This window comes from Rana temporaria, chromosome 1, assembly GCF_905171775.1.
Source record: "Rana temporaria chromosome 1, aRanTem1.1, whole genome shotgun sequence".
NCBI lineage: Eukaryota > Metazoa > Chordata > Amphibia > Anura > Ranidae > Rana > Rana temporaria.
Window position 1 is genome coordinate 20412903 of NC_053489.1, and position 18564 is coordinate 20431466.

At 45.9% G+C, this 18564-nt stretch overlaps 1 protein-coding gene across 1 annotated transcript in view; it reads left to right on the top strand.

Annotated features, from left to right (window-relative positions):
- The window catches only part of LOC120927477 (vomeronasal type-2 receptor 116-like), a 53317-nt gene extending 47411 nt beyond the window's left edge, over window positions 1–5906 (top strand). Inside the window, exon 4 of the mRNA XM_040338221.1 lies at window positions 5742–5906. Coding sequence (XP_040194155.1) covers window positions 5742–5906 — 165 coding nt within the window. The remainder of the gene's footprint in view (window positions 1–5741) is intronic.
- The last annotated feature ends 12658 nt before the right edge of the window (window positions 5907–18564 follow it).

Below are 18564 nucleotides of genomic sequence, written 5' to 3' on the forward strand. Positions count from 1 at the left end.
GTTGGCTATTTTCAGTCCACCTGACCTCCACCTATCTATCAGAATGCATGTGCTTCCATTGTGGAGTCTCTCATAAGCTAGAGATAGGACTACAGATACCAGGGTGCCGTGACAAGGCTCTGAGGCTTACGCATGTATTTGTGCAGACTAAACCCCTGTTTTAACGCATACTGTTAGAAAGGTTGATTCAGTTGTCAGTGGGCTGGCCGGTGAGTAAAGCTTGGATTTTTCCTTGGATTTTATCCTCGGTCTTGTTTATGTCATTCTCCATGAAGCAGCTGAAAGCCACAGGAGGGAGAAGAAGAGAAGCGGCTTTCAGCTGCTTCATGAAGAACCATACAGGGAGATCGGTACTTGCAACTACCCCACCACCTGCCATGACGCTGATCACTGCAGACTGTCAGATTCCCCCCTGCTGTGGGTGTTTTCTGTGCATTTTGGCACAGTTCATCTGTAAAAATTGTAATGAAATAAACTGCGCTGTGTGTAATACAAATATAAGCCACCACACAACTTTGGAGTAAAGCAAAATTAGGAATAAATTGGAAAAATGTAGAGCTAATACCTGTGTAAGGATATAGAAAGTAACCACATCTGATATTAACAAGCCAAAACTGCATATAATAATATATGACTAAATAATAAAAGTGTCACCACGTGACCGTGCTATAAACATTGATGTACCAACATGTTGTGAAAACATAAAAATTGTCACCATAAAGTGAATAAAAAAGGAAAGTGCATGAAGTGACTAAAGTCCAAACATCTTGAAGATGGAACAACAGCTTAACAGAAGTACCACCACCAATGGTAGAAAAGGGGGTTTACCAAGTGCAAAATGACTGGGGAAGGTGTACACCGCCCAAGTCACCAAAAGCTTTAATCAATCAACTTGATCTAAACAGCTGGTCCTGGATCCAATCAGCTAATCGACTATGATGATCCCAAATCACGGTGTAAATCATAAGTTCTTAGAGGCTCAGTAGCCACATGCCATACAAGAAATTATGAAAGAAACTCACATAGCGTGATACTGTATGAACAGTGTTGTTTATTAAAAGTAGGATAAAACTCACATGTTAGAAGCTCATCACGGGCTTATCATATTGTAGGTACCAAAAGCGATGTTGTGGATGGGTCAACCGATGCGTTTCGACTAAAAATGTCATCATCTGGGGTGTGGACCCCCACCCGCCACTATTTATAGATAAGATGACCCCCAGATTCGAATGGCTGGGATGCCAAGCAGGATGTGACCTCACTTCCGGTTTAAAAACCGGAAGTAATAATAATGGCAAATTGTTCACCTATGTATGGAATAGTATGGCATATATTACACTCCCAAGAAGGAAAACCACATCAAACCACCATTAAATCCGAATAAACGGATGCAAATACCATTCCTGCTATACCAGGAAGTGTCAGATGCAACCAAGCCTCGCTATGGACAGAGCAGAATGACGTAATTTTTTTTTTTTTTTGGATGTATAGGTGTACATATCCAAGCCTCGTTATGGACGGAGCGGAATGACGTAATTTTTGGATGTAAAGATGTACATATCCAAGCCTCGTTATGAAAACGAGGCTTGGTACTGGATACTAGTAATGGGGAGGGCTGGACCACCGCATCAGAATGACCAAAAATGGTGGTACTATACCAGTGTTTCTCAATTCCAGTCCTCAGGCCCCCCCAACAGGTCAGGTTTTCAGGATTTCCATTATTTTGCACAGGTGATTTGATCAGTTTCACTGCCTTAGTAATCACCACAGCCTTTTCATCTGAGGGAAATCCTGAAAACCTATACATAGCGGAGAGAACACAGGCCTCCCTCTACAGGCCAAAATATATATAATTTGAAACCATAATTAAATAGCAAATAATTTAGCTCCGTAAAGGCCAAACCTTAGCAGCAATCACGGTAACCAAATACATACATCCGTTCATAAGCAGTCACTCCATAAGCGTCAAGACCACTTCCAAAATGGGGTCATCGATGAATATATTTAAATCGATACACAATAATTATTATCAGAAATGTGTACATAAAACAATATTATAAAACTGACCTTAAAGGGAAAGGTCTAAGCAAAATGCCAATCGTATGGCTCAATGTATAATGAATGATTTTAAAAATGTATTTAAATTGAAAATAGAGTTAAAATGGGAATAAGAAAATATCGTTCCAACTCTCTTTAAGATCTATTAATAAAGTAGTTAATGTCCCATTCCACATTCATCCCTTGTGGGTGATGAGTCTGTAACTCATATATCCAGAAAGTCTCTAATCTGGATACTCCTCTAGTTTTGGCTCCGCCCCTCCACAAAGCTATGTATCTGTCTATAATTAAAAACTGTGTTCCTGTTGGGTCACGAGCATTGTATTGATGGTAGTGACGTGGAACTGTTTGTTTAGTACTACCAGCCTTAATTAGATTTATATGTTCAGACACCCTGGTGGTGAATGACCTAATAGTCCACCCGACATATTGTTTACCACATGGACAAGTCAGTAGGTAAACAATATTGTCAGTGGCACGAGTGCAAAAAAGTTTGATAGGATATACCTGATCAGTTGTTGTTGATCTGAATTCTTTACTAGTCTTTCTCCTGCAAGTGTTAAACTGGCAAACAAGGCATTTTTTACATGGCTAATAACCTATCCAATTATGGAAAAAGGTTGGTTTAATCAGAGGCATAGGCGTGCGCACGGGGTGTGCCGGGTGTGCCTGAGCACACCCTAATCACCCCGTGCTGTCTCCAGAGATCTCCCCAGAAATGCTACATCCATGAGAGTGTGTGGCGTCCGCTGCCTGTGAAACAGTTTCACAGGCAGCAGATCGTGAGAATTGCCAGAGCTTTTCAGCGTAATAAGCTGTCAGAAAATGACACTACATGCAGGGAAAGTCACCAGCTGTCAAAATGATGTCGGGCGTGAGCGGGACTAAACAGCCATCAAACACCAGCCAATGGGATGGGTCTGGGCGGGCCGCTACATTTATGTGGCTCCGCCTGCTCTGTGAAGCAGCTCAATCATTGGCTGGTGTTGATGGCGCTTGGTCCCGCCCACCCCCGACATTGCGGCTGAGTTGTAAGTCATCACAACTCAGCCGCGATGTCGGGGGTGGGCGGAACCAAGCGCCATCAACACAAGCCAATGATTCGCTGCTTCAGAGAGGGGGTGGAGCCAGAGAAATGTAGCGGTCTGCCCAGACCCATCCCATTGGCTGGTGTTTAATAACTGTTCAGTCCCGCCCATCCTCTACATCACCGCTGACTTAACAGCTGGTGTCTCTTCCTGCATGTAGTGTCATTATCTGACAGCTTCTTACACTGAACAGCTCTGGCAATTTTCACAATATCCTGAATGTGAAACTCCCCCTCTCCCCTATCTGTGCCAACCAATGCTGCCTATAAGTGCCAGTGTTGCTTATCAGTGTCAACCAATTCTGCCTATCAGTGCCAACCAGTGCCAACCAATGCTGCCAATCAGTGCACTGCCAACCAAAGCTGCCTATCTGTGCCAACCAGTTCTGCCTATCTGTGCCAACCAGTTCTGCCTATCTGTGCCAACCAGTTCTGCCTATCTGTGCCAACCAGTTCTGCCTATCTGTGCCAACCAGTTCTGCCTATCTGTGCCAACCAGTTCTGCCTATCCGTGCCAACCAGTGCTGCCAATCAGTGCCAACCAGTGCTGCCAATCAGTGCCAACCAGTGCTGCCAATCAGTGCCAACCAGCACTGCCTATCAGTGCCAGTGTTGCTTATCAGTGCCAACCAATTCTGCCTATCATTGCCAACCAGTGCCAACCAATACTGCCAATCAGTGCACTGCCAACCAATGCTGCCTATCCATGCCAACCAATGCTGCCAATCAGTGCCAACCAATGCTGCCAATCAGTGCCAGTGTTGCTTATCCGTGCCAACCAATGCTGCCTATCCATGCCAACCAATGCTGCCTATCCGTGCCAACCAATGCTGCCTATCCATGCCAACCAATGCTGCCTATCCGTGCCAGTGCTGCTTATCAATGCCAACCAGTTCTGCCTATCAGTGCCAACCAGTGCTGTCTATCAGTGCCAACCAGTGCTGTCTATCAGTGCCAACCAGTGCTGCCTATCAGTACCAACCAGTGCTGCCTATGAGTACCAACCAGTGCTGCATATCAGTACCAACCAATGCTACCTATCAATGTCAGTGCTGCTTTTCAGTGCCAACCAATGCATCCTATCACTGCCACTATGCCAGTGCTGCTCATCAGTGCCAACCAGTGCTGCCTATCAGTGCCAATCAATGCTGCCTATTAGTGCCAACCAAAGCTTTAAATCAGTGCCAACCAATGCTGTCAGTGCCAGCCAATGCTGTCAATCAGAGCCCATCAGTGCTGCCAATCAGAGCCCATCAGTGCTGCCAATCAGAGCCCATCAGTGCTGCATATGTGTGCCCATCAGTGCTGCATATGAGTGCCCATCAGTGATGCCAGTCAGTGTCCATAATTGCAACCAATCAGAGCCCATCAGTGATGCATATCAGTGCCCATCGGTGCCGCCTATCAGTGCCACATATCAGTGCTACCAATTAGTGTCCATCAACGCTGCCAATCAGTGCCTACCAGTGCTGCCTTAGCAGGGATGGTGGAAACCTCTCTACAGATAATTGCAATAAAAATTACCTTCAAGTGCAACAACTTTTTAGTTGGGAGCTTCACACCATTATAGCACTTTGGAATTTAAATTTTTTAGATTGTTACACTTAATTGTATATGTTTTAGTTGCGGTTATAATGTGAATTATTGCTTTTGAAGTTAATTTTCCACCACCCTGCTAAGTCCATGTCTTTATAGACCTTGCTGTGTGCACAGGTGAGCAGTCATGTTGAAACAGGAAGGTGCCGTCCCCCAAACTGTTCCCACAAAGTTGGGAGCATGAAATTGTCCAAAATTTCTTGGTATGCCGATGCCTTAAGAGTTCCCTTCACTGGAACTAAGGGGCCAAGCCCAACCCCTGGAAAACAACCCTGCACCATATTATTTGGACCCGTGCACAAAGCAAGGTCCATAAAGACAAGGATGAGCGAGTTTGGGGTGAAGGAACTTGACTGACCTGCACGGAGTCCTGACCTCAACCCGATTGAGGATGAAACCTTTGGGATGAATTAGAGTGGAGACTGCAAGCCAGGCCTTCTCATCCAACATCAGTGCCTGATCTCACAAATGTGCTTCTGGAAGAATGGTCAAACATTCCCATAGACACACTCCTAAACCTTGTGGACGGCCTTCCCATAAGAGTTGAAGCTGTTATAGCTGCAAAGGGTGGGGCCAACTCAATATTGAACCCTACGGACTAAGACTGGGATGCCATTAAAAGTTATGTGTGTGTAAAGTACTAATACTTTTGACTATATATATATCTATATATATATATACACCCATATACATACACACACACACACACACGTATGTGTGCTTGAGCTTTTGGGTGCACACCCTAATGCAATAGGCTGCACACGCCTATGATCAGAGGATTGATAATAGCTGGTGCAATCTTGCTTTTACGTGAGGGCACACCTTGATAGGTAACTTTAGGTCTCTCTGGCAATAGTGAACCAAGAACCCGATCGTTCCTCAAAACACCCCAATGATGTTTGAAAATGGCCTTAATTTGTTTATGTTGCGTCGAGAAAGCAGTAAGGAAAGACCACCTGAAATTGTTATCATTCTCCCGTTGGGGTTTATCTTCCAACAGCAAAGACCGATCAACATTTTGAACTTTGGCCAAATCACTATCGACCTCTACCTGATTGTATCACTTTTCTATGAACCTCTCTCGCAAGATGTCAGCCTGGATCTTGAAAGTATCGATATCACTACAATTCCTGCTAAATCACAGGAATTGACTTTTAGGAACTGATATAAACCACGACTTGTGATGGCAACTGTCTGTAGGTATATATCCGTTCCTATCAGTGGGTTTGAAATAGGTGCTAAATTTTAATTGCTGTCCCACCCTTTCAATTTCAAGATCCAAAAAATGGATTTTAGACTGACTAGATGTGTAAGGCCCCGTACACACGAGAGGATCTATCCGCTGGAATTTATCTGCGGATCAGTTCCAGCGGATAGATCCGCTGGTGTGTACAACCCAGCGGATATTTTTCCGCAGATTTTTTTCGGGCCGACCGATTTCCAGCGGATAAAAATTTCTTAGCATGCTAAGAAATCTATCCGCTGGAATCGGCTCCAGCGGATCGATCCGCTGGTCTGTACAGACTCACCGGATCGATCCGTCCGAACCCATCCCTCGCATGCGTCGTAATGATTCGACGCATGCGTGGAATTCCTTATATGACAGCGTCGCACACATCACCGCGTCATCATTGCGGCGACGGCGCGAAACGTCATCGCGATGGGAATTCGGTGTGGATTTCGATCCGATGGTGTGTACACTCCATCGGATCAAAATCCTCAGAGGATTTATCCGCGGAAACGGTCCGGAGGACTGTATCCGCGGATAAATCCTCTCGTGTGTACCCGGCCTTAGTCAAAGAAATACCCCGGTCATTATCATTAAGTACCAAAAATACATTTTCCAATGACTCTGGAGTGCGTGCCCATAGGAGGAGGATGTCATCTATGTACCATGCCCACAATTTTAACTATAGAAGAGCCATAGCATAGACGACATCCTCCTCCCACTTGGCCATAAAAAGGTTGGCTAAACTAGGGGCAAATTTAGCCCCCATCGCCACACCATTTTTCTGTAAATAAAAACGTCTGTCAAACCAAAAATAATTATTCTGGGTGGCAAATTCGAACAAATCTACAATGAAATTAACCTGGGGAGTGACATCTCTATTTAAAAAATCTTGTGCAGCCTCCATCCCCCTGTGATGGGGAATGCAGGTATATAAAGATGCAACATCCGCTGTGGCCATAATGAGGTCATCTTCAAAGTTTGTGACTGATAAACATTTGATCACATCTTTAGTGTCCTTAAGGTAAGATGGAGTGTTATGAACAGAAGTCTGGAGAAAAAAATGCACATATCTACCTATTCTGGATGTGATAGAACCTATCCCACTAATGATGGAACATCCAGGGGGATGAAGAGGATCTTTGTGGATCTTAGGTAAATAGTACATAACAGGGATGCAAGGGGCTAGAGGAACAAGGAACAATCTTTCTTTTTTGTTTAAAATTAGAGAATCAAGCCCTTTAGCGATGAGACTAGTGAGTTGTTTCTTAATTTTAAATGTCGGGTCACTTGATAACTCTGTATATGTATCTTGATCACTCAAAATTGTATACATTTCCCCCATATAACCAGCTTTGTCCAGCAAAGCAATGCCTCTGCCTTTGTCGGTGGGGCGAATGACTAAATCCTTGTTTTCACACAAAGACTTAAAGCCTTGATTGGGGAGAGGATTGTTAAAAAAATTTTTAGAAGGTATCTTAGCAAGGTCCTGCAGCACCAAATCTCTAAACATGTTTATCGCTGTTGTGTAGGAGGATTAAAAAGGGAAGGGTTGAATAACCCTGAATGGACAGTACCTGACGTAAGAAAAATATATAAATCGCGCTACCTCAACCACCCTTCTTGACAAACACAGACGTATGCAAGTGGGTAATCTCTAGTGATATATGTGAAAGGCTGGCTGCTATATCAAAAAAGTGACCTATGATGGCCGCTAGGGTGCAACATGCAGCCACCTCAAAATCCCTCAGCAATCATAGTGATAGTGATTTCAAAGAAAAAAGAAAACAAAACAAAAAAACAAAAACAAATGACATTTGGATCAAAAACCATCAACTAAGCACATGCGCGGCAGCTCCCAAGATGGCTACCGGCTGCTAGAGCTCCGCTCCACCACGGCCGTACGTTAGCCCCCGGAGCTTACCGAGCGCACCACCGGCCCGTCCACCGGGATATTCGAGTAGGGGATACCCTCAGGAGCAGGCGGATGTCATCCCCGCTGGTCAGGAGGGACCGATCAGGCCAGATGGCGGACGCTCCCGGCCCCCTCAGCTATGCCAAGATGGCGGCGGCTACACAAGGCTTGCCCACATTGAATCCTATGGACGAATCTATAGCCGACCAGGACCTGGCTCCACTACATTCTCCAGGTACCGAATACCCCCCGCTGCTGCCGACCAGCTCCCCGACCTCTACAGAATCCTTACTGGGTAGAATGGGAGCGGGCTGTCCCACTACCCCCATGATGGATCCTCACACAGGCCTGTTGCTCTCAGTGAGTGAGGCACAGGAGGAAGCCCCTACACCCACAAACTTTCCCTCTATGATGTCTGTTTTTTCACAGATGCTGTCTAAAAGTCTGGCTTTGAATGCAGCACAGATTACTTCCTCTATACTTGTGGATCTGCAACAGATTGGAATGAGGGTGGAAAATATTGAGCAAAAGGCGGACCAAGCAGTGCTTAGAATTAACCAGAACTCAGCCAGACTCCAAGATGTACAGGACCAGCTAGAGACTGCGTTTGCGAAGATCGACGACCTCGAGAACAGAATGAGAAGATATAATTTTAGAGTGAGGGGGCTCCCCGAATCCGAAAAAGAGGTGCAGGCTGCGGTGAAATCCATTATTAAAAATCTAATCCCTGACATTCTCGACGACCGCCTTGAGCTGGACAGTGCTCATAGAGCACTTCAGGCCCCTCGCTCAGATGGATTGCCCAGAGACATTATCGTTAAACCGCATTTCTATTCGGTGAAGGAGGAAGTAATGATAAAATCTAGATCAGTTGATAATATCACCCTCCATGGGCACAAGATCCAATTGTTTCCTTCTCTTTCTCCATATACAATTCAGAGGAGGTGTGTGCTTAAACCATTGCTTCAGGTCCTGATGGACAGAGGAATTACTTACAGATGGTTCTTCCCTCTCCGCCTGAACTTCTCCTACAAAACCAAGAGCTTCGGCTTCTCCTCGTTCGCAGAGGGGGAGCGTCTCCTGACCCAACTTGGGCTGGTCCACCTGGGCCCCCCTCCGGCACAGGCTAATAGAGGTACCCCCACATCGTCAAAGAGGCCACCGCCAGCGAGTCCGCTGCAGCAGACCTGGCTGAAACACGGTTCCGAGCGTTCTAAGGAGAATCTGACGACGTTAACGTTCTACCCATCTTTTTGTTTGGTTTTTAATTGTTGGGACCTATTTTTGTTCTTGGTTCCGGGACTTGGACTGGGACTGGTCCGCCTTCCCTGGACCATTTTTGGGGGCTTGCACTTGCTCTCCGGGCGAGGAAGGCTCATGTGAGATCTGGCTCATTTTTGTCTCTTTTTTTTCATAATACGCCCCCGCTGATAGGGGCGACCAGGACTGGGATTTGGGGAAGGGGTGGGGAGGGAGGTTCTTGTGCCTGGCTCCAGTCGGGCATGTTAGCAGCTGACCTGCAGTCAGGGGCAATTTTTTATTTATTTTTTGCCTAGTTTATCATACAGGTTCTGGTCAGAGGTTCTGTTAGAGTTTTCTGCTTATTTGTTACATGTTTAGAGCCACCAGGCAGTCTTCTCTCCCTGGGGGTTGGGGGTTGGGTTTTGGCCTATGCGGAACAGTGTTCTGACTGGAATTTAAATTTTTTTCTCTCGGCTCTGTTTGGTATATTACTCTCAATGTTATAGTAGGATCGTGAAGCTCCTGCACGAGGGATTCTGTCGGGCCCTCTGGCTCCCCATCCCGGCAGCCAGAGGGCATCCCCTGCATTTTCAACTTTTTGTTTAAGGGCGCTTGGTAAATACGGGAGCGTGGGTTTCTTTGAGACCTTCAGTTCTGTTCTCAACAGGGGGTGGGGTTGTGGTGGACTCAATGATCCTCCATTGGTTCAGAGGCACTTTCAGTGCATTTTGTTCAGTTTCCGGGTTCCCTGACACCAGGGACTCTCGGTTCCTTTAGGTTTTGGGGCTGGGGATGGCTTGTCCACTCCTCCCCAGGAGGGGGAGGGGGTCGGGGGATCCCTGAGTAATGTTATGTTTTGTTATTTTAGTCCGATTGTTACCTCAGGTATGTAATGATGTCCTCTTCTTTTCTTTCTCTCCTTTCTCTTTCCCTCCTGGTACTTCTCCTCTTGCTCATACAGCTCCAGGTACAGTATCCACAGGCTCCTCTGCTGTCTCTGGTCTCCACTCACAGGTTCCGGGCCATGGTTTCTCCGTCTCTTCAGAATGCTTCGGGTATGCTCCCATCTTGATCCGGGTAAGTTACAGAACCACTGCGCAGTATAATACACCCTGACCCATGAGCGGCGGCGCACAAGCCGGTCATCAGGGGGAAACTAATCCAGATGTCGACTAGGCTTAAAGCTGAACACAATGCGAACATGTGTAAACTTACAGAGGATTTTTGGAAACTAGCCAGGGCTCACAGGACCCACCCCACCCCCGAATCTCTGGAGAATTTAGACAATGGTCTGCATTGACCACTTGGAAGGACTAGGTCTGCAGCAACTAGTATGTGGGCCCACACATGCTTCTGGGCACACCCTCGATCTTATTTTCAGACAAAATCTGAAAGTAAAAATTCTGGAAAATGAGTCGTTACCATGAACAGACCACCATGTAATCAAATTTATGATTACCAAAAATACCCCTTTAACAAAAACGCCCAAACCAGTGACAATGCACTGGACCAGATCTCAGAAAAAGCTCCATTCGGAGCTCTTCAAAACAATACTAGGAAATAAAATAAAAACGATCCCTTCACATCAATCAGCCACTGAAACCCTGAATTCCATAAACACAGCTCTACTGCAGTCAGCTGACTTGGTAGCGCCTAAACGTAAAACCTGTATCCGTAAATACAACTCCAGCTGGTTTAACGACCAGCTATTGTCCCTTAAGCAAGAACGTAGAAGAGCGGAAGCAGCTTGGAAAAGAAGCACTACAGACGAAAACCGTGTCATCTACAACGAAACAACAAAGAAATACCACAAAGAAATTTTCCGAGCCAAAAAAAATCATTTCTCCAAGATCATCACCAATGCCCTAAACCGTCCTCGCGAACTCTTCAAGTTGGTTAGTCAGACCATGAACCCAGCCTGTCTTGAAGCCCCCAATTCTGATACCCAATAATTTTGCAATGAATTATCGGACCATTTTGTGAACAAAATTGAAAGGATCCGTGTAAGCATTCTGCAAAACAGTATCCCCCTCAACCCCCTCAGCAGTCCCCAGCCCAATCACCACAGGAATCAGGCCCAAGTAACAATGTTTACTCTAAAACCTGTCTCCCTGGATGCCACTAAAAATATTATCTGCACTCCGCGAAATAGCACAGCGCCTAACGATATTATCCCCACCAAACTGCTGAAGGAATGTGCCGATATTTTGGCACCACCCATCAAGCAGCTGATTACCCAGTCATTCAGGGAAGGCATAGTGTCCTCCCTGTTGAAACAAGGGATAATCAAACCCATCGTAAAGAAACCCACCCTTGACCCCAAAGACCCTGAACATCGTCGTCCCATAACAGGCCTGAACGTTTTCTCCAAGGTAATGGAGAAAGTGGTGATACAACAGCTACAACAGCATTTAGACACCCATAATTTGCTTGATCCTTATCAATCGGGTTTCCGTCCAGGGTACGGGATGGAAACAGCATTGCTCAAAATATGGGATGATGCTCTTGAGGCCGCAGACAAAGGAGAACCGTGTCTTCTAGTACTGTTGGACCTTAGCGCAGCTTTTGATACGGTTGAACACAAAATAGTGCTAATTCGGCTAGCTGAAGTAGCCAAGATCGCGGAATGTGACTTACCCTGGTTCTCCTCCTTTTTGGAAAACCAAATATGACACTGTGATCGGTTTTCCAAAAAGGAGGAGAACCAGGGTAAGTCACATTCCGCAATCTTGGCTACTTCAGCTAGCCGAATTAGCACTAGTTTGTGGTCAACCGTATCAAAAGCTGTGCTAAAGTCCAACTGGGACTATTCACTTCTGAAAAACACACGGTGTCATGCGAAAACCCTCAAGGATCACCTCTGTCACCAGTGCTGTTTAATATCTATCTTCGCCCTCTTTTTGAAATTATCAGCAGCCAAAAGCTGCTCTACCATTCCTATGCGGATGACACACAATTGTATTTTCGTATCTGCAACAAAAAGGATCACCATCTCAATCTAGAGAAATGTCTCTCTTTGATAGAGAACTGGATGACAAAGAGTTATCTTAAACTCAACGGCTCAAAAACAGAACTTCTCCTGTTTCACGCCAATCGGAAGAATCAACTGGCAACAACCTGGACACCTCCGCCCATTCTAGGAAAAATCATCACCCCTAGCACCAAAGTCAAAAGTCTCGGGGTCTTCTTTGACACCCACATGACAATGGATGCACAAATAGGGTCAGTAGTCAGCGGATCACACCATCTGCTACGCTTATTACGCAGACTAATCCCATTTATTCCTAAAGAAGACATAGCAGTCGTGGTGGGAACAATTGTTAACTCCAGGCTGGACTATGCAAACTCTATCTCGGACTCCCAAAGTACCAAATCATGCGCCTGCAGGTCGTTCAGAACACGGCCGCGTGTCTGGTGACTGGAAAAAAAACATGGGAATCAATCTCCCCTTCACTGAGAAGTCTTCACTGGCTACCAGTAAAAGACAGAATCACTTTCAAAGCACTCTGTCTAACGCATACGTTTATTTGGGGAAATGCCCCCCAATACCTATGCGACAAAATAAAAGCCTACAACCCCAATCGCACTCTCCGATCCTCCAACCAAAATTTACTCCAAATCCCCAAAACCAGATACAAGTCCAAAGGAGAAAGAAGATTTGCTGTCCAAGGCCCTCGACTTTGGAACACTTTGCCAACCTCCATTCGGTTGGAGGAGAACCACTTGGCCTTTAGGAGAAAGATCAAAACCCACCTCTTCTGAGCTCAAGGGAGAAGTGCTCAAACAAGCGCCCAGAGGCGATTCAGTTCGCATGTGTAGCGCTATATAAATTTTTCACTCACTCACAAGGCCCGGGCCCTCCTGAATCTATCCCTGACCACAGCAGCGGAACAACACCTTAGGTGGATGGGGGCTAGATTTTACGTGCAAACGGACAGGATAGGAGCCAGGCTAGCCACGAAACTGAACCTCAAACAGCGCACTCTTGCCTTCCCTAAACTTTGGGTAGCCACGGGGGAGTTGACGCAGAACCCTTCCAAGATAATGGTCGCTTTTTTACATTTTTACTCTGACTTATATAGACCCATCCGCACCCCCCCCACTCTGTGCGAAATAAATTTTTAGATGACCTCCCTTTGCCAATGCTGACCAAAAACCACAGTGATCTCCTGGAGAGTCCGTTCCCGCAGGAGGAAGTTTTAAATACCATTAAGACCCTTAAATTAGGTTTCCTCCCCGGGACCAGATGGATTCTCCACTGGTTACTACAAGAAATTTAGCACCATCCTGGCCTTCCATCAGACAAGACTTTTTAACTGTCTCCGGGACGGAGCCCCCTGAATGCAGATTTAAACTCTGCTTACATCTCGGTAATCCCGAAGCCGGATAAGGACTCTAGCAAGGTGGGCAATTATCGCCCTTTATCACTAATTAACAATGATGTTAAGATTATGACCAAAATAATGGCGAACAGATTGTCGGGTTTCATTGCCAAGTATGTCCATGAGGACCAGGTGGGCTTCATCCCTGGGAGACAGGGTCCGGATCAGATCCGGCGCACTATTGACATTGGTTCCCTGCTCAAGTCGGGATGGGACGGGGGGTCCCCACAAAAGGGTTTCTTACTTTCCATAGACTTACATAAAGCTTTCAATTCTATAGACTGGGCATACCTGTCTGATGTCCTGGGGAGATGGGGCTTCGGCCCTAACTTCCTTAATCTCATTAATTCACTCTATTTATGCCCCACTGCGCAGATTCGCTTGATGGGCAGATATTCAGACTCTTTCTCTATAGGCCGGGGGACCAGACAGGGATGCCACTCTCCCCCCTCCTATTTGCGGTAGCTATAGAGACACTGGCAGTTGCGCTACGGTCGAACCCCGATATTAAAGGGGTGACTTGCGGGTCACAGGAACATAAATGCGCCCTGTATGCGGATGATCTCCTCCTTTTTGTCACCTCCCCCTTGACTTCCACACCCGTAATCCTTAAGACGCTGCGGGTATTCAGTGAAGCGTCTGGTCTAAAGGTTAACATGGATAAATCGCTCGCGTTGAATATATCTGTTCCTCCGGACCTTCTTGCCCCACTTACCAGCAACTTTGCATTTTCCTGGGCTCCCTCACACATCCCTTATTTGGGTATCAAACTGACACCTGATATCAGCAACCTCTTCAAAACTAATTATCCCCCTATGATCCTTAGGTGCCAGGGTGACCTGAAGAGGTGGTCCAGGGTGGGATTATCCTGGTTGGGCAGAATACACGCGGTCAAAATGACCCCTCTTCAACGCCTTTTATACTTATTTCATTCTCTCCCAATCCTGGTCCCGAAAAAAGTCCTCTGTAGGTTACAGTCAGGGATAGTTCGCTTTGTTTGGGGTCAGAAGGGGTTCAGGTGTCCCTCAGGTGTACTGGTTCGACTAAGAACGCAGGGTGGATTGGGCCTCCCGAGCTTGTGGAGCTACTACCAGGCTGCTCAATTGGCTCAAATATCGATAGCCTTTTCCAGGGGCCCTAAGCCGGATTGGTTATCTATGGAAAGACAGGCAGTCCCATTACACACCATTGATTACCTTTTGGGTTGCGAACCTAAATGCAGACCAGCCATAATGGCGCCAACTCTTTCACATTCTGTGGCTCTTTGTTCCAAGCTATATGGCCGACAAACCCTGATATCGCCATGGAGGTCTTTGAGGCATTTGTTTCATAATAAGAAGTTTCCCCCGGGATTGAATATTGTTGCTTTTAAATGGTGGACGGATAAAGGTCTATATCGGATCGGGCACTTTTTCAATCGGGCAGGCCCTCTCTCCCTTTCACACTGCAGGAAGACACTAGACATGCCTGACACAGAGCTTTTTAGGTTCTCTCAAATCTCCCACTTCCTGCTCTCCATCTGGATCAACAATCAACAAACCTATGCCCCCCTCCATTACCCCCTATGAACAGTGGTGTGCGGACGCCGTGGATCAGAGGGGAGGAATCTCGTTGATCTATACTGCGTTGATGACAAAGACGGACAAGCTGACCTATGTTTGAGCCTGGGAGGAAGACACGGCGGCTCGTGGGAGCCTGCAGTGTGGTTTGGTGCTTCTACTAGAGCATATAAATGTATACTCAATGTCTCCCTCATCAAGGCTAGTCTTAAAGTACTGTTAAGATGGTACTATGTTCCTTCCAGGCTGGCAAAATTTTACCCAGGAACCTCGCCAGTTTGCTTTAGGGGCTGTGAACTTGAAGGCACCATGCTGCACGTTTGGTGGACCTGTCCTCGCATAAGACCGTTTTGGCGGAAGGTATTCCATACTATTGGTTCGGTGATAGGGATAACGATAGCCCCTCATCCTCTTGTAGCACTACTTAACCATCATATCTCAAACTTATCCAAACACTCACAGGCACTGGCGTTCTTCTTACAGCTGGGTGCTAAATTGACCATCGCCAGAGCCTGGAAGAAACCTACCATCTCCTTTCAAGGGTTCAGGAGGAAAGTCTCCTGGATCATGGTACAGGAACAAATAGTAGCTAAATTCAACGATAGAACTGAGAAATTCAATATCATTTGGGAACCATGGGCCACTTACAGTAATATCTCTCTCATACCTGGGATGCAATTGGGAGATTTGACTGTTGGTTCCCCACATGGATAGTCTTTGTCGGTACTTCTCTTCTAACCTCTCATATCTTTTCCTTTTCTTTCTCTCCTTTCCATCGCCTCTCTTGGCATAACTGAGGTGACCCTCTGTCACGGAGGATTTTCGTTGCATTTCCTTACACATGTTTGATGAGAAGGATCATCAGGAGGGGAGGATGCCCCTCTTTGTGTGTGCTTGGGTGTGGATCTGGCAGCCATGGGAGGGGATACGGGTGGCCCCATCTCCTGGGATGCAGCTTGTTCCCGTTGGGGCTCCCGGGGGATTGGGGGTACCTGGGCTTCTCTCATTGTGGTAAGGCATACTTTTACATGGCATGGTTGCTGGGTGCATGCCTGGGTCCGGGTAATGGGGACACACTGGTCGACTTAATGCTCTATGTTAAAGATTGCTGTTGTCTAAGGTTTACATGATATAGGCTTCGGTGCCGGGCTGTAACGTTTGTTTTATTTTATCTTCAAGCACCTTGTCTTTTGTCTATTTCATTGCTGTTCTCATTTTAAAATCTTAATAAAACTTTTGAACGTAAAAAACATCAACTAAATATGAATTTTGGCTTTAACCACTTCCCGACCTCCGCATGTAAATGTACGTCCACAATATGGCACGTACAGGCACATGGGCGTCATTGTACGTCCTTGCCTATTAGCGGGTGGGGGGTCCGATCGGGACCCCCCCGCTACATGCGGAGGTCGGGTCCGCTCGGGGAGCGATCCGGGACCACGGCGCGGCTATTCGTTTATAGCCGCTCCGTCGCGATCGCTCCCCGGAGCTGAAGAACGGGGAGAGCCGTATGTAAACACGGCTTCCCCGTGCTTCACTATGGCGGCGCATCGATCGTGTCATCCCCTTTATAGGGGAGACACAATCGATGACGTCACACCTACAGCCACACCCCCCTACAGTTGTAAACACACACTAGGTGCACCCTAACTCCTACAGCGCCATCTGTGGTTAACTCCCAAACTGCAACTGTCATTTTCACAATAAAGAATGCAATTTAAATGCATTTTTTGCTGTGAAAATGACAATGGTCCCAAAAATGTGTCAAAATTGTCCGAAGTGTCCGCCATAATGTCGCAGTCACGAAAAAAATTGCTGATCGCCGCCATTAGTAGTAAAAAAAAAAAATAATAAAAATGCAATAAAACTATCCCCTATTTTGTAAACGCTATAAATGTTGCGCAAACCAATCGATAAACGCTTATTGCGATTTTTTTTACTAAAAATAGGTAGAAGAATACGTATCGGCCTAAACTGAGGAAATTTTTTTTTTTATATATATGTTTTTGGGGGATATTTATTATAACAAAAAGTAAAAAATATTGCATTTTTTTCAAAATTGTCGCTCTAATTTTGTTTATAGCGCAAAAACTAAAAACCGCAGATGTGATCAAATACCACCAAAAGAAAGCTCTATTTGTGGGGAAAAAAGGACGCCAATTTTGTTTGGGAGCCACGTCGCACGACCGCGCAATTGTCTGTTAAAGCGACGCAGTCACGAGCTGTAAAAACACCTTGGGTCTTTAGGCTGCATATTGGTCCGCGGCTTAAGTGGTTAAATGGATTAATAAACAGTCCAAAATGTTGACCGTAAAGAGTCCATAAGTAGCAGATAAGATGTCAAACACCCGTGCATCTGTGCCACATTACAGATTGGTTGTAAACGTGTCCAAAAGAAAAGAGTGACATGTCCTCCACCAGACTTATAGATTGGCTTCTTACCGAATTCCCACGATCCCTTATGACAGGGGATCAAAAACAGCATATAATAGGTCCCAATCTCGCAGTTTCAGATATGCAGTCCTGATGGATCTCGCTTCCCAAGAAATTTCAGCAGTAACAATGCCCACTGTAACGGTCACCACCGTTTACGATTTCCATTCCATCAACCACGACAGCTTATCCGACAATTCGACAAGCCAGCAGACAGGACCCATTGGATTTTCCCCAGAAATAACGAGACAGAGCTCTGTTACTGGTTCCAACATGAATGAATGAATACTTTTTAATGGTATCTTAGCTTTCTTATATAGAGTACAAGTGTGTTACAGTTAATCACAGGGACAAAGAAACACTCCACCCACACATCACACAATGGGGCTTCAATCACATTCTTTTAGATAATGACATTCAGAGGAGTTAATTATCCCCCAGACGTTCGGACTCCGCCAATAAGCGATTCACCTGCATAATACACATTCTTATATCAGATGTTTTGGCACCAATCTGACATAATTAACATGACCTAATTACTACAGTTGACAAGTACATTCCACACACAAAACAGTATTAGCATACATAATGAAGGGTCTTAGGAACCAGGCTGAATTAACACCTAAAAGCTAGACATCTGACCTTTACAGACTTAATTAACATCTCACAATGGAATGTCCAGGAGCAGACGCAATTAACACCTCAAAAGCATGTGTCCCCCATTGAATGAAAACACTCCATTTGGAGTCAGACTTTAACAACTTGTAATATTCCAAGATATCCTGCAAAACATGAACTATCATTTATCAGTCACCCTATGCCCAAAAGGGGCACTGGATGACCCTAGACCCAAGAGTCATTAGTGATGCTGGCACAGGAGTACCCCTCATCCTTCAAAAGTCTCTGGGTGTCACGGGTCATTCCGTTACATCTCTCCCCTTTTGGTGGGAGACTGACACAGGAGGGAACCCCAAACGGGTTGACTCCGAAGTTAGTCGGTAGTTCCAGTCCTCCAATGCTGGTATCCATACCGTACCCCAAAAAATTGCTCCAAACAGGGCATT